This window comes from Macaca mulatta, chromosome 5, assembly GCF_049350105.2.
Source record: "Macaca mulatta isolate MMU2019108-1 chromosome 5, T2T-MMU8v2.0, whole genome shotgun sequence".
NCBI classification, from domain to species: domain Eukaryota; kingdom Metazoa; phylum Chordata; class Mammalia; order Primates; family Cercopithecidae; genus Macaca; species Macaca mulatta.
In genome coordinates, this window is record NC_133410.1 from 110429239 (window position 1) to 110446351 (window position 17113).

The following is a 17113-nucleotide window of genomic DNA, read 5'->3' on the forward strand; positions in this document are numbered from 1 at the left end:
AAAAAGGGAAGTCTCTTGTAAAAAAATCACAATCAATGAAAGCAGCAAAATACAATCAGTTAATTGTTTATTTTTGTCTATGTGGTATCAGATGGCTAATTTGAATCAAATTTTCAGTGAATTAATTGGTTAAGGTAGAAACAAAGGGCTGTGTCACACCGGCCTTTTCTGCATGGTGAGATGTAAATGAGGTACGCTAATCACTTCAACTGGACCCCTATTGTCTTTCTATTCTGACTCTTAATTAAACAAATATTTACACTTTAAGGTTAGTTTAGGTTACTCAATATGAAAGACTGAGCATCCTCTAGTTTTGAAATTAATTTTTTGCCACAGACATAGCTTTCTCCTGTTTAATTTTCTCCTATCTTCCCCAATGAAGCAGCACTAAGAATACAATTTTCTTCGTTAGTTTAATTGGTTCACTGATAATAACAGTGCAATGATTTACTTTGTAATTTATGTTTTTAATGATAAGTAGTCTTGAAAATTGCATAGAGAAGTACAGAAGGATGTAAAAGAGGAAGCAAGGAAGTAAAAAATAAAATGGACAGCTTTAGGTATATATTAATCAGCTCTTTACTCGTGCTGTGAAACATTCCAATCAAAAGTGCTGCCTCTCAATCATTGGACAATTAAGTGAAGAATTTGCATCAGTTGGGAAAAGATCCAAACTCTTGAAATGTCAAATGTAGCTCCTCTAAGACATCACTTGCCTGGTCTGACAGGTACGTAGATAGGCAGCAGTGGAAGAGCAATGCACCATAAAGGCTACAGGGGGACAGCCAGGCAATTTCTTCCTCAAGTCTGTGGCATTACTCTATCGCCTAACATCTCTTGTGGTGCCACTTGCTTGTTATTCTCAGGCAGAAGCATGGAACATTGTATGGTTTGCTGTGGTTCATTCTGGTCTATGAATTCACAGCTAATAACCACAACTCTTCACACTTAAACCTGCTTGAGGCCTGGAGTTGAGATCTGGATCTAAGTTGAGAAGCCACCTCACTTCTAAGCTCAAGGCAGTGTAGTGCAAAATGGCTAGAAAGGGAGTTTGAGGAAGTGAATAGAAGGAAACAGCTGTGCGTGCCTGTTTGCAATTCTAAGTTTTTCCTTGTGTTCTCAGAAAAACTACTCAGCATAGACTTATATATACACATATGCTTGATCAAAGAGATTAGGTAGTATAACGCAATCATCGGAAAGAGCAGTATTTGGTGTAAGACAAATTATTACTCAAAACAAAATCACCTCTTTCATCACTACTCAAAAGCTTGCTTGTCTTATTTGGGCTAACTTTGTGGGAAACGATTTCTAATTTTGGCAAAAGGAGAAGACTGGGGTGGGGGTAATGCATAAAATGAGCTCTATGTACTGCCCAGAGCACATTACCTAGTGCTTATAAATATACCCAGCAGAGACTGTTTGAAATCTGAAATTACCCTTCAAAGCTGACTCGGTAAAAATTAAACTGAAGTGCTCCCCTTTGCCCAGGGGATAGCCAAAGGAGAATACCTGCAGTGGAGCCCTGAATTATTGAGATGAATTGAGATCCTTTTGAAGCCTGTTAGGATAATACACACTGGAAAACTGAGCTCTTATTTTAGGATTTTTCTTAAACCAACAGTATCATACTCACAGAAAACATTTTATATTTAATGCTTTGATCTTCAGATTAGATAGACAGGGAGAAGGCTGTGTGTACATGTTTGTACAAGCATGGGTGAATATAATAGTGTGTACCAGTTTCTGCATTACTGATTTTTTTTGTGTGTGTGTGTGGTGCTTTGTGGTACATGTAATGAATATACTATGGCAAAAGCCTGGCGTTAATGGAAGAACACAGGCTTTGAGTCTCAGCACTGCCATTCACCACGTGTGACCCCTGAGCCTCAGTTTCTACACTCATAAAAGAAACATATTTACATGTTCCTTCCAAAGCTGTCAGGAATAAATGAGGTCATTTAAACCACGAAACAATAGCATTTACAACATGCTAACAATGTCAGTTTCTTTAATCCACAATAAAAAATCCTTAAAGTATTTTCAGTAGGTACATTTTATAAAAATGTCCACGCTGTTTTACATACGATATCAATGAGCCATTCCAAAGCCCCTGAAAGGTCACAGTCTAATTAAAATGGAACATTTCACATACAAGCCATTTTGTCATTTTTGTATGTATGTGGAAAGTCCCTGGGTTGTAGTCTCAGACTCTTGAAGTTTAATTAAAGAGCTGTTTTTGAAGATGAGGACTCCAATACATGCAACTTAGAACTTTTAAATACCCCATAATTCCTACACTTGATATGTCACCAACATCCAGTTTGATCCTTTGCTTGAATTTCAAAAGGAACACACTAAACAAAACACAGCAAATTTCATAGTTCAAATATCTAGATTAATTGTAGACTTTTAAAAAATGCTGAGGAACAAATTAGTGATTATTGCTACTTGATATCTTCTTTTTCTTTTTTAGATGGAGTCTTGCTCTGTCGCCAGGCTGGAGTGCAATGGCGCGATCTTGGCTCACTGCAACCTCTGCCTCTTGGGTTCAAGCAGTTCTCCTGCCACAGCCTTCTGAGTAGGTGGGGCTACAGGTGCATGCCACCACGCCCAGCTTACTTTTGTATTTTTAGTAGAGATGGGGTTTCACCATGTTGTCTAGGATGGTCTGGATCTCTTGACCTCGTGATCCGCCTGCCTCAGCCTCCCAAAGTGCTGGGATTACAGGTGTGAGCCCCAGGCCCGGCAACATCTTTACTTAAAAAAAAAAAAAAAAAAAAAAAAAAAAAAATTCTAAAATGCTCTAATTAAAAAGTTTAGAAAATTTCAGGTGGTTTGAGGACAGAGATTCAGAAGCTTGCACTCTTCAAGTAAAAAAAAAAAAAAAAAAAAAAAAAACAAAAAAAAAACGAAAACAAACAAACAAAAAAAGGTAAATAAAGAACAATAAGATTAAAGAATATTTTCCAAAGATGGATTTGGTGGGACAAAGAAGGAAAGTCCAACTATGCCAGCTGTTACTCAAGCCACACATGATGTAGTACCATATTAAAAAATTAATAAGCAAGTGTTGTTGCCTTTGATTACCTTTGGAAAGACAGGAAGTTGTGAAAAATCACAAATGTTACAATAAAAAATAAATTCCAACGTAGCACAACATCATTTGACTGACAAAAATAATCACTCCAACATGATAGTCTCGGGATTTCCTCACTCAGAATGCAAGCTTCAAAGAAAGTAGAATGCCTATTTCATTCATCCTCAAAAACTTTATTATGAGTGCTACAAACGTTAAATGAATAAGATGAATTTAAGAGTTACTAAAACCATTTTTAAAATGTTCACTTGGATTCTACGTAACCCAGGCCAGATTAGAGGCTTACACACTTTGCAATTTGAGCACTTTGGGAGGTCAGGGTGGGAGAACTACTGGAGCTCAGGAGATGGAGACCAGCCTGAGCAACTTAGTAAGACCCTGTCTCTACAAAAAATAAAAATTAACTGGACATGGTGGTGTATGCCTGTGGTCCCAGCTACTTGGGAGGCTGAGGCGGGAGGATCACTTGAGACAGGGAGATTGCAGCTGCAGTCAGCTGTGACTGTACCACTGCAGAGACTGAAGCTACAGTGAGCTATGACTGTGCCACTGCATTGTAGCCTGGGTGACAGAGGGAGACTCTGTCTCATTAAAAAAAAAAAAAAGAAAGAAAGAAAGAAAGAAAAAAAATTCTACATAACCCTAATTTTCAAGGAGAAGAACAGAAATCCTTGTCCTTCCATTGCTGTTTATTGCCTACCACAGTCTTCCTTAAACCTGGCCACATATGGAATCTTATGGCCATATCAGTAAATTGTGGCTCATGGGATACAAGTTGAAGGAATTGGGCCACTTCTGGGAAACAACCTTAAACAGGGTATGTGTATACCCTTCTCATTCTCCCTTTCCTCTTTGTTGAGTATTATGTGGAGAAATGATGGTTGAAGCTGATGTAGCCAACTTGGGTCACTAAGCTGTCTTTGGAACAAGGCCATGAAAATCAGAGCAAGAAAGCAGATGGAGCCTAGGCCCTGTCACCATGCTGTGCCACACCAGTGTTGGCTTGCTGTCTATGGGCTTTTCACACAGAAAAACTTCTATCTTGTCCAAACCACCATTATGTAGGGGTTTTGTTTTGTTGTTAATCCTGGCAGATACCAGTCCTAATGTGATATAAAGGTCTTACAAAATTAGTACTCAATTGCTTTTCCACTAGTTAAGCTGGTCAGGCTGGCCCCAAGAACAAAAAACAACGTTAGCAGAGTTCACTATTTCTTCCTCTGTACTTTCGCTCACTTTAATTTCCTTCCTAGCTAAATCTTACTTGTTCTTTGATTCAGTCTTCCCCAAACATGTGTGCTCTCAATATTCTCTCTCTTTTCTCTAATCCAATCACACTTATTATTTTGTATCTCCTTTATCACAAGGTTTTAATCATCCATTTAAATAACTGAACCCTGGATAATCACCTATTCCAGGCTTCTGATTCTATACAGATTTTTATGGTTCTGTTTTGCAACGTAGATTTAGGTTTCTAGAGAGCAAGAATGTATGTTACATTTCTTTAAATTCCTCGCAGTCCTATTCATAGTGCATATACATTTTATATACTTGTTTATCAAATGGAGGAAATACCAAGAATTTATCTTGTCTTTTGAGATTTATATACCATCACCACTCCTTCTTCCCTCATCATCACCAGGAATAATTAAGAAATCTGTCATCTTTAAATGCAGACGGGATTATTATGCTGGTGGAAATACATATATGTCTATATAAACTTTCTGTGTCCGCGTGTAGTCAGTGACTAAAGGTGAATTAAATAACCGAAAAATAAAACTGATACAATTTTATAAACAAAAGCTGTTTAAGGATGACATGTTTTTCAACATTATACATCCCTTTAGTAAATAAAACACTGTAATAAAAATTTGGAAACACAGGATATTTTTCTACGATTATTATGAATATATGATGTTGGTGTGAGATTATAATGTTGATTTCTCTCTAATTAAGAGTAATCATTTTCCTTTTTAATGATCTTTTTTGATAGCACACGTCAGATACTATACATGAGGTCTGATTCTTTAAAACTTACTCAATTTCAAACCATTTCTTTCAATAAATTATTTATTAATACACCATGTTAGGCACCAGGAAGAACAAAAATATGAATAAAACAAGGTCTCTGCCTTTATTTTGAATGTAGTTTTACTTACCTAAAGCAGATGCAGACGGGAGGCTGTGGAAGAACCTCTACTTAAAGGTTATCTGTTTTGTTTTAATTAATGAGTTTGACAAATTACCCTAGTTAGATGACAGGTGCCAAAAAAGAGAAAACATAGCAGCTGTAAGTGTACTCACACATACACAATCACAGACAGAGACACAGGCAGTTTGCTACCAATTTACAAACGTAAGTTACTGTCTCACAATTATAAGGCATAAACATGAAAATACATTCCTGCTTATTTGATCAACATTGATTAGTTCTTTCAATGGAAAATGGAATTATTTACTATAAAACAAGATGTAATTTTTGCAAATTTGCAAATATGTAAAATGTACAAAAGGCAAAATCTTACTATTTACCATTTTTTTTTTTTTTGCATCTCTATTAAAAAATATGGGAATCAAGCTGGGCATGGTGGCTCACACCTGTAATCCCAGCGCTTTGGGAGGCCGAGTTGGGCGGATCATCTGAGGTCAGGAGTGTGAGATTACCCTGGCCAACATGGTGAAACTCTATCTCTACTAAAAATACAAAAATTAACTGGGTGTGGTGGTGGGCGCCTGTAATCCCAGCTACTCAGGAGGTTGAGGCAGGAAAATGGCTTGAACCCAGCAGGCGGAGGTAGTAGTGAGCAGAGATCATGCCACTGCACTCCAGCCTGGGTGACAGAGTGAGACTCCGTTTCAAAAACAAACAAACAAAAAACACATGGGAATCAACTGAAAATAGAATATGTAATACCCTATGAATTACGTGAATTAAATTTCATTGTTAGAGGTTTCCATAAGGCAATAACATTTATTGCTTTTATTTTTTTGAGATACTGTTGATCCATAACTGAACAGCAAAGAAGACATGATGTAGACTTACTTCGATACTGAAGTACCCTCTGTCAACATAGTCCCCTAAGAAGAGGTAGCGAGTGTTGGCAGGAGATCCCCCGACTTCAAAGAGCTTCATCAAGTCAAAGAATTGTCCATGAATGTCCCCACAAACTGAAAGAAACAAAATTCATTTTATGGTCATATTATATTAGGACTTTGAATTAAATAATAAAATCACAAAATTTTAGAGCCAGAATTAATTTCAAGTTTATCTAGGCCAAAACATTCTTTTGCAGAACAAGAAATAAGACAGAAAAGCTAAGTATTTTGCTCAAGTTTCCAAAGTTAATTAGTGGCAAACCTGGCTCTAATGTCTGAGTCTACTAGTATATAGATTAACTTAAAAAAAAAAAAAAAAAAGGAGAGAATAACAATAATAGCTATCATTGTGCACTTAAAAATTCCGTATGAGACACTGCCAGGATGTTTATACACATTTTTAAATTTAACCCTAATAATGCCAAGAAATATGTTTTCATTTTGCAGGTAAGAGATGACACCAAAGAATGGTTCAGGAATTTGGCATAATCTATGTACAACTGAGGTCTGAATACATGGCCACTAAACATTACTGCCTCCTGAAGAGAAAGAAATGTGGATATGTATCATAAAACCTGCATTTCAATGAATCTAAAATGTTATCCATTGTAAGACACATCATTAGTTTACGTACCACTAAGAAAGGAAAAAAAAAAAAAACCCAAACTTAAATTATAAAGGAGCATTTTAAAAAAATGTTAAAGTGAAAAAAAACTACAAGTATTAAAAGCTGTGAAACATTTTTTGTGTACAAAAAATTACTGGGAATTGGTATTTCTTAACATTCTCACTTTCTCTTTTAAACCAAGTTTCTTGGAAGAGCTATTTTGTCTCTTTTGAAAACTCACTTATTTAGTACTTATTTCATTTCTACTTTCAGAACTTTAAAAATATTTTTATCTCTATTACACAGATAAGGAAATAATATAGCTTAGAGAAGTTATGTGGCTTGGTAGGGTCACTGCTAAAAATAAATGACCCAGGGCTTAAATTCAGATTCACCTGATCCAGAGCTTTTTCTGTCAGCCACCACATTATGGTATCTTTGATATTTTTATATATTTATATTAATATATATGTGTGTATGTGTATATATATTGTGTAATATTTTTAAAATTTTGTGCTTGAATGGTGAACATGATGTGGCTGCTTTTGCAACACTAAGAGGTACATAGAATGAATGCATTCGTGAATAAGAAATCAGGAGGCCAAAAGTAGATCTTAACACATTATATCCTGCAATTACAAGCAAGTTATTAAAATGTTTTAAATTTTATTTCCTTACTTGACAAAACAGATCATAGGAAAAAAGAGTCAAGTGGGTTCAATGATGAAATAATTATAAAACAATGAAATAAAAATGTTGCATGCTATAAATTCCTGTCTTTACTATCAAGAATTAGCTACTAAGAACCACAGCACTATAAGCATGAAGCAGGTACAGGTGGATTCCATTTTAGAATGTCTGCACTTGGTAATCTTAAATACCAACAAAATTGATGTAAATAACAAGGAGCTTTAACTACTAATGCATCCCTTTGGTAGACTCCAATCATATAGCTTCTTCCCTCTCTTAAGCATGAGATACACAGTAGAAACATCAGAAACATATTCTCCCATTTTTGAAAAAATATGTTTTAAAAGACAGTTTATAAATAATTTTTTTTTATTCTTAGAGCTGAGCAAATAAATCCATATTCTGAGGCATTAAGAAGTTGGTTTGTGAGAGACATATCATGTGCTTTCTTGTAATCATATGTGATATCTAACCCAAGGGGAAATAAAGAACACTGGATGAGATGGTCCAAGCACTGCCAGACATGGAAGCCAGTACCTGCTCTGGGGACTTTCACAGCTATATTTGGAGCTGTGAAAACTAACATAAATAGTAAAACACTTCTTAAAACTTTTATGTATTTTTATATATGTATGTATATATAATATGATATGAGCATAATAATTTTAAAAATATCCATCTTAAAATCTTAATTAGCACATTTTTGTTACCGAATTTTTACATGGCAAAGATAAAGCTTATTAGCTAACAAGTAATAATATAATTACTCTTCTACCTATGTATCTATTAAAATTATAGTTGGTATGGATTACTTATCACAAGCACCACTTTCTCTCAAATTGTAGGAACCTTTTTATCTGTCATACATATGACATGTTTCAAACCAAAAATTACAAAACAGAAAACATATGGCTGGAAACCATGCCTTCACGTGCTCTCCATTAGGTTTGGAAGTTGAAGGAAGGAACTTCAAGGGAACAAAATATGAAGCAAGACATTTCCTTGCAACTAATTTTATGCAGCCCTTCACATGTCAATAGGTGTGACGCTGACACTTTGTAAAGCCCATGTCTTGCTACTGGCTCTCTCCCTCTCCTTGTTGCCCAACAGAGAGGTGAGGGTTAAACACTTGTAAGTAAAGCTCAGGGAAAACAGGAAGCCAAGTGAGGAGCAAAGACACAGTCTTCAGATATTAGTAGGAATTTCTATGGCAAGTTTAACAGTCATATTTTAGGCTGGTATTAAAACATCCCCAAGACAAAATGGTTAATCAAAGGTATTAGAGGCAGTGTGGGGTATCATTTAAAGGCTTGGTCTCTGGATCCACACTACCCAGGCTCCAACCCTTGCTGTATTACTTACTATCTGAGTGAACTTGGACAATTTACTCAATTTCTCTGAGCTTTAAATGTATTTATCTATAAAATGGGGGTGATACTGGTACCTGACCTTATTGGGCTATTGTAAGAATTAAACGTGTTAATATCATAACAGGCTTAGAAGAGTTTCTGGAGTCTAATAAGAATTTAACAAATGCTGTATCAAAGTGGCATTTCAAAATGGCTGTATTTAAAATGTCAAGGTCCCAGACAGAATAGAATTCTGGTGCTTGGAGATGGGGGGAATAAGGAGTGGAAGGCATTTTGGAGACATTCTAAAGCATCTTCTTCCTTTCTCTCCCCCTTCTAGCTTCTTATATCCTTTTTATCCTTCCATTTTAATTCCTGACCATGTCAGAAGATTCAAGGATAATTGCTTTTTACCTCTGTATTATGTAAATGACATAAATACCAAGACATTAATTTAGGTTGTAAACTGCGGGGTAGGCATTAAGCAGTTATAGCAACTAACATACAATTGAAGCATAATCTGGCAGCTAGAATGAAAAAAAAAATGTCTCTAGACAATGCAAGCATTATGAGGGTATTTTTTTTCTTTTGCTGAAGTATAGAAGTACATTATCATGAATTTAGTTTTCTAAAAACAAAATTAATCTCTTCTTCCTGGTCTATAATAACTTTGTGATAAGAGATAATCTCAATGATGTACAAGATCACTGCAATAATTGGATTTTGGCTTGATGATATAAAATAGAAAAGAGTAATTGCTGTAAACTCTGCATGGAAAACAAAATACCCTGAAATCTAGTTACACATCTGATCATCACACTGTCACTGACTTTACCTTAGAATTGTCATAGGCCTTTTATAGAAAGACCACCTATCATAATGTTCAGTAAAGGAAAATGACGTGCATACATAATCACAGAAAAATTCAAAGCCCAATAAAACAGTAACTCAAAATAAAACATAATGAAAAAATGGAGGTATTTTCTTCCTCGAATTTTCATAGGCTGCCTTCCTTTCATCCATAAGGTCTCAGATACACATCACATGCTCAGTAAGGTCTTTCTTGACCATCCTATATAAAGGTGCAAACTCTCTCCACTATCATCCTTTACTTTCTTCACAGTAATTATGCCACAATCAGCATTATCTAGTTGATTTATCTGCATGCTTGTTTCTTCTCTGATTTTTCCCACTGAAATACAATCACTGCTAAGCTCGATAACTTGTCAGTCTTGTCCGCCATATCCCCAGTGCCTAGACACTTGTGTGCCCAGGAGGCACACAAGAAACACCTGCCGTGCTAGCATTCTTCTGCTGGGCCTACGCCATGCTTAATTTGAAAATCCTTAACTAAGAGGGCAAAGATTTTGAGATGCCCTTGGGATTGACAGAAATTGACAAGTTTGTGGAGTTTGCTTTGATGGAAACCAAAGGCCTTCAACTTATCTGAGATTGTGCTGATTTTAAGCTTGTAAGTCACAGGTTTCAACACAGTGTGCAGCAAGTCTGGGGTAGAATGTGGAACCTCCACACATCTTACGGTTATTTTCCCACCTAATTCTACATCAGAACCACTGGGAGAGGTTTCGAAATTACAGATTTCTGGGCCCTGAATCAGAATCTCCAGAGATGCAGATTCACTAACAAGCTACTGGATCTATCCTTATCTATTCAGTATGATCAAAATACACCTATGCTTTTGAGCCTCTCATAGCACACACAGCCTTCATTCTGCACACTAGTATGGTCCTCTTCACAGGGGCTATGTGTGGAGGAGATGAACATTGGAAAGGCAACCTCTTTCATTGCTCATTCTAGGTCGCTGTGAGATTAGGACTTCACTATTAAATGAAAGAATCATAAGTGATTGATGGCATCTAGGAAAGAGGGATGAACCTAAGAAGGGTGATAATACCACATGTCTTTGGGCATTTCGTTGTATTTATTGTTCAGGCCTTGGATATTTCAGCTGTAAGATAAGGGATTTATCCTTAATTCCTATTATCTCATTCACCGTTTTGATATCAAATTTCAGGAAGAAAGTGGTCACCATACTGAAGTACCCAGGAGGTGCCCAAAAGGATGGGCCCATGACATCACACAGAGTAAAGGCTTGCCTGGCTATAATATTCACTCACTATTGGTCCCCTCCTCCATCTTCTTGGTTACCCAAGATACTGGTGTCCAAAGAGCAGCACAATATGCCAATGCCACTTGATGATACAAGCTGTCTGCTTGGTTGCTCAGGGTCCCCAAATCTTCAGCAGGCTAGGTCCTTTTTTTATCTACTTTACTTGGCCTTGACAGCACTTCTTAAACAATCAGGCTCTGACAAATGTTTTGCCCTTAAGGCAAGCTCACACTTAAATGCTTCCCACATCCTCCTGGCTTCCCATTATTTGCTTCCCATTCCTAATTAGAACACTGGTAGGTAGGGTACCCAAATGCTTATGATGTTTAAAAAGCATCAAAAACATACATGCACAATACAAGTATTTAAAACACTCCTAGCGCTCTAAGAAAATATCCATCCATCTGGCTGCATCTTCCAAAAATTTTATTATGTCTTCAGCCAATTATTAACAGAACTGTATATACTTATGTCAGAAATGTAGAGAGTTATAGCATTTAACAAAATGAACACATTAAAGATATTGAAATAAAACATAAGTTTATTTTTCGGGAGCATTACTATTCATATCTGTTAGCAACCTGATATGACACAAATATTGATGGTTATTTTCCCTGTGAGAAACAACCTGCCATTTGTTTTGTACTGGAAAAGTAAGAACTATCAGATACACTGAGCAGTTTAATCTATTTGGTGCAATTAATCTAATATAATCTATCTTGGTAATTTCCCTAAGCGGGGTGACTCAGTAGTTCTGAATGTGGCTCCTCTAAACAAACTCATCTTGCAAACTCAAAATATACAAGAGTGGCCAATATCCTGTGATGTTTATACACTATTACTTATCTCTTTCTATCAGAAAACACATGTCTTCTGCCTAAATAATCAACTACTAGTTAAGGTCTTAACTAATATTAATATTAAAAGGCCTTTTAATATTGCTTCCTTCCCTCCATGACTTTACCCCATTTTAAATAAAACTTTATCGGAAATAATTTTCACAAAGGAGTGGTGACAAAGACTTTTGATCTAAGTTGAAGCATTTTGAGGTTTGAAATAGGAACAGAAAAATAACATGCAGAAAGTATTTGTCTTTATTTCTTAGGGAAAGGAAGAGCTTCCCCCAACCCCAGTATCACTGTAGGAAAGCTATAAAGCTTTGAAATCACAGGCATGGGGGTTCAAGTACATACAAACATAAACATAAATATTAAAGTGTATGTGCACGTGTGTATAAAACCACCCACCACAAAGGAGGAATTCAGAAACTAATGGGCAATGTGGTAGTCCAGGAGTCATTAAACAGAAGTTCAGGACTTTACTCACTATAGATTACAGCAAAGTAGCGCTGAGGAGAAAAAAACAATAAGAAGCAAGGGCAGTGACAAGGGACTCTTTGTAGTTAGCCGAGTAAGCTCTTGCAATACACAAATTGGACAATGAATCAGTCACGGGGCAAGTCTAAGAGTCCCTAAAACCAATGTGCTTCTAAGTAGAGAAGATAATAGCCAGCATATGGAGGACAAAGAGGCCTTTGAGAATAGAATCTTGGCAAAGGAGAGGGGACAAGTCAGAAAGATAAACATGACCAGAACCAAGAATTTGCCTTGCATCTTCTTGTCCAGAGAGACGCAGGTAACTCTTTAATGAGAAGGGACAGGTGTTCAAAACAAGAACCAATCTTGTTTTATATAAGTGTTACGTATGCAAGTCTAAATAAATTTAGCAAATCTACAAATAAATATATCTATATTATAATTTGATTATTTTTTCAAAGAATTCTATTGTTTCTAAGTTCATATTGGCAATTAAATTAGTGCATTAGAAAATGTAAACCAAAGTAGATAATACTGAACACTTCAGGATAAGGTTCCACTATAAGGACTATACAAATAATAGCTTGAAAAGAACTCAGATACAACTGTCACCCTGAATAGAAGAAACAAATCTAATGTAATATAAAATATACATTTTCATATAAAATTACTTAACAATATCTTTCACTTAGTGCAAAGACTTATACATGTGGTCCTATTTACTTGCCTATATGAAAGGGAAATCTGTTAAAGAACATCATTGGGTCAACTTCTTAATACTGAGAAAAAAATTTTGTAATATCATATAATTTTAGGTTAAAGAAAGTTTATACAAATTAGGTTGTCTGGGGACACAGGAGTATGTTGTTAAAAGTTGTGAAACAATACATTTACAAATTGCAAATGAAAACTACATTTTTAATGTATCAGCATTTCAAAACTGTTTGGCAAGACTGTGTCAATACTATGATTTAGAAGTCAAGTGCTCTTAATTCTTGACTCATTATTTATTTTTTTAAAAAGACCTTTCAATTTCTCCAAAATACTGGCTTTTATCATCTTGGAAGACTTGCATGAAGTAGAAAATCTTCTTATACAAGTTTTTCCAGTTCATACTAAACTAACAGATCACAATTTTTCCTTTAGAAAAGACGTTACTGAATCGTTTAGCAATTTTCACCATTGGAGTTCCTCACTACTTTCAGCTTCATTTACTTCAACTCAGTGTTTTTTCCATAACAGCCACAGTTTCCCAAGACAATAAAATCCCTAATGTTAAAGAACTAAATTTATGTCTAATTCTCAGCATGAGGAGATTAATTTATTGAATTTATTGATTTGGTTTTTGAATACTTTATTGACCAAAACTTTCTTCTTTCCCAAAATCTACAATTTTGCAGAGAAAGATTTTGTTTAGAGGTTTTGTTAGAGGTTAACCACAGTGGGTACTACAAGTATATATGTTTCCTCCTGTTGATAATCCAGGCATATGGAACCATAAGTGGATGATAAGTTCAAGTACAAACCAGCTAGTCAGGTATGTGTAGTTCATTAACAGAATGCACACACTTCTAAAATCAGACAATTCCTCAGATAAAGGTGACACTGCAGTTTATTACAGCATTTGCTTATATCTAGAAATCTGTATCTATCATAAACTAAAAAAGAAAAAATAACAGCATTCTAATTTACTAAAGAGGTATATTTCAAAATAATATTTTCTCATAGGGAATATTACTTTTTCAAAGGATAAATATGTTTTAGGTATTTTATAAAAAACAAACTGTGAATTATTAACCAGGTCACTCTGGTTTGATGCTATAGAAGAATAATGAAAAAGCCTCTAAATCAAATCAAAATTTGCTAAATACAGAAATTTCTACCAGCACGTTTTTGGTAATAAAAAAATTTACATATATATATATATATGAAATTGCAAGGATTTTAAAAGAAACAATAAAGCTATAAAATCAAATACGAAATAATAATAGCACCAGTGCAGATTAATAGTGGTATTTTAAACATTTCTTTATATTTATGATGCTGTTTTATGAAGATAAACTGTTAGCCAATGTTAACGAGAAACAGTGCAGGGAAATTAAAAAAAAGAATAAAATATATTGTGGATTATAATAGTCATTAACAATTACAATAGTCCAGTACTAAACACTTCATTTATCCCCTAAATCTCAGTTCATAACTGTAATCAGATGGAAACAAAACAGAAGAGTCTACATGTTAAAAACTATTTTATCAAAGGCCCAAGTATATACAATACCATCATATGACCACAGTGTACTATTCCAATCAATCAAAAGTAAATTAATGAAACCTATGTTTATCTTTTTATCCTAAAGATGAGTGTTCTCACCACTGAGATTTTTTGTTTGCAGTTTTTCTTCCACTGATTGAATACTTTAAAAGATTTAATTTATTGAATAAGGAATGCATTTTTCCATCTGATATCACTATTTTTCCATTTTAGTACCAACCAATATTATAATAAAGATGCCTAATTATTAAGGGTTCATAATAGCATCATAGCATTACATAAATTATAGTCATGGTTGTGGTGCCAATATATAATTACAATAAGTAAGTAGATATAACATTTATGACAGTATTTAATTAAACTTGTTCATCTCTCTGTTCTTGTGTCCAAGTTTGGTCAGTCCTGGAAACTAGTAGCTATTTGATATGTGAATTTATTTACATTATGTAGTTTGCAAGGTCCTTGATTATCATCACCAGCCCATCAAGAGTATTGGATGAACATTATAAGTTGATATAATTTCAGTCGAATGTATACAAATTTGATTAGTACATATAAACTACATATAAATATTAGTAAGTTATTATTAATAAATTACTAATTTTCACTTTAGAAATACTCATCTCAAGTTTCACTTTAAAAAATACTCATCTCAGGTTTCAGATTAACTCCCTCTAGGACCCTGAAAGATGGACTGTCATTACTGTCCAGATCTGGGGTGTTTGGCTATGCCTTAGTGTTTCCATTTTGGGCCTTCCAAGCCTATGTTTCTAGGGCTTTTAAAAAATCTTAGTGTTTCTTAACACCGTGTCTCAGTGTTCTTTCATTTCTGGCATTTTGCTTTTTCCTGGATATGTTATTTCACCCTTTGGAGAGGCAGTATAGTGCAGTTGTTAGGAACTAAGACTATAATGCCACACTGCTTGGTTCCAAAGCCAATCAGCTGAGTGACCCTGGAGAATTAGCTAATCTCTCTTTATCTGTTTCTTCATGTGTAAAGATGAACATCAAAATAGCACCTCCCTTAAAGGACTATCACAAAACCAAATTATAAATTAAGTTATAACTGAACATCATTTACTTTAGTATCAGTACATACTACACACCTGACACTTACTATCATAAGGGTTTGGTATTACTCTTCTTCTTCACTCAGATTTTTTTTGGAACATTATCATCATAATTGCTCTCTGTTAGTTTCTGGTTTTTATGTTTATTTCTCCTGTTTGTCCTTAGTCAATAAGCGGTGGCTTCCTTTTTAATTACTTTCTTATTCATTCTGCTTGAACCAGTTTTCACTGTCTACAGAATGGATAGGCTCTCTAATTTGCTTTTCCCAATCTCCTCCTTTGCATATGCACACTCTGTTCTGTTGACTACATTTTTAAAGGATTTTACCATCGTGCTCAGTAAATTATGACTTATATAAGTGGAACAAGAGAGGTATTTGTAAAAGGCCTCAACTGCCTCATCTATAAGGAGACTCAGAACTTACAGATTTTTTTTTTTTTTTTTTTTTTTTTTAATACTGAAGCAATGTAAGGAAGAAAAGAGCTTGGCACATGGTATGTACTAACAAAATGTGAAACAGCAGACAGGGCAGTTATTTCAGACATAGTCTACCTAAGAAACATTTTGAATGTTCTGCAATATTTAGATAGATGAATTAAGCATCTGTAATCAATGTGGCCATGAGTAAAATACACAGAAAGTTGTTCTATATTTTTCCACTTTTTATCCAAATGTATGTTATCATATATTGAAAGCTATTAAGGCTGAAATCAAATAGACTAGGTCTCATACTCCACAATTTCCATTTTGTAAGAGTGGAAATATCTCTAAATGGCTGTGGTGATACTACCAATCTTTCAGAGTGGCAGCACCATGACGAGTTTCCAGTGAGTCTCATTTTCTTTTGTAGCAAAGCTCATTTACAAGACCATTGTGTTCCACAGCTATGTAATGGTAGTAATGTTTCAAAAGCTGGAAGTGACATAGTAAACAGAAGTAATGTAAGACATTTCACCAAATGGATTTTTTGAAAAACAAAACAAAACAAAGCTTTCTTAAATTTATGGAAAACTCTGTTAAGAAAAATTTTCTACGTAGGGAGAAGAAAATCACCCCTCTTCCTGGTCATGATAGTCCTCACGTTTTGACAATTTAAAGGATTATTTTGTTTTTAATATTTTAAAATCTTAAGGCAAGCAAGGAATGACATTTAATTCCAAAGTCCACATATTCATTATTAATTTGGCAATTATAGGCAGTGGGAATATCAGCAGAAGGGTTTTGACTAAAACTGACTTTTAAGTATTCAGCTCTATCCAATTTCCAGTAAGTGAACAAAGCTAATAAGTGCTATTCTTAAATGGCAATATTTAAATGCCTTAAGCAAAGGAAGGATTAGACTGATTATTCACTATCACTTCCCTCAGGAAAAATATGTAAGCTTACTTGTTATGTGTAGCATATTTGGAAATTATGTAATTGTGAATTGACAAATTATTAAAATATTATTCAGACATACTTGAACAGGTTCATTTAAAATT

At 34.8% G+C, this 17113-nt stretch overlaps 1 protein-coding gene across 8 annotated transcripts in view; it reads right to left on the reverse strand.

Moving 5' to 3' along the window:
• PPP3CA (protein phosphatase 3 catalytic subunit alpha) overlaps window positions 1–17113 on the reverse strand; it is a 331056-nt gene that overhangs the window by 80804 nt on the left and 233139 nt on the right. For all 8 annotated transcript variants that reach the window (XM_015138831.3, XM_078001828.1, XM_028848096.2 and 5 more), the window contains 1 exon segment: window positions 6144–6268. In XM_015138831.3, the coding sequence (XP_014994317.1) occupies window positions 6144–6268 (125 nt within the window).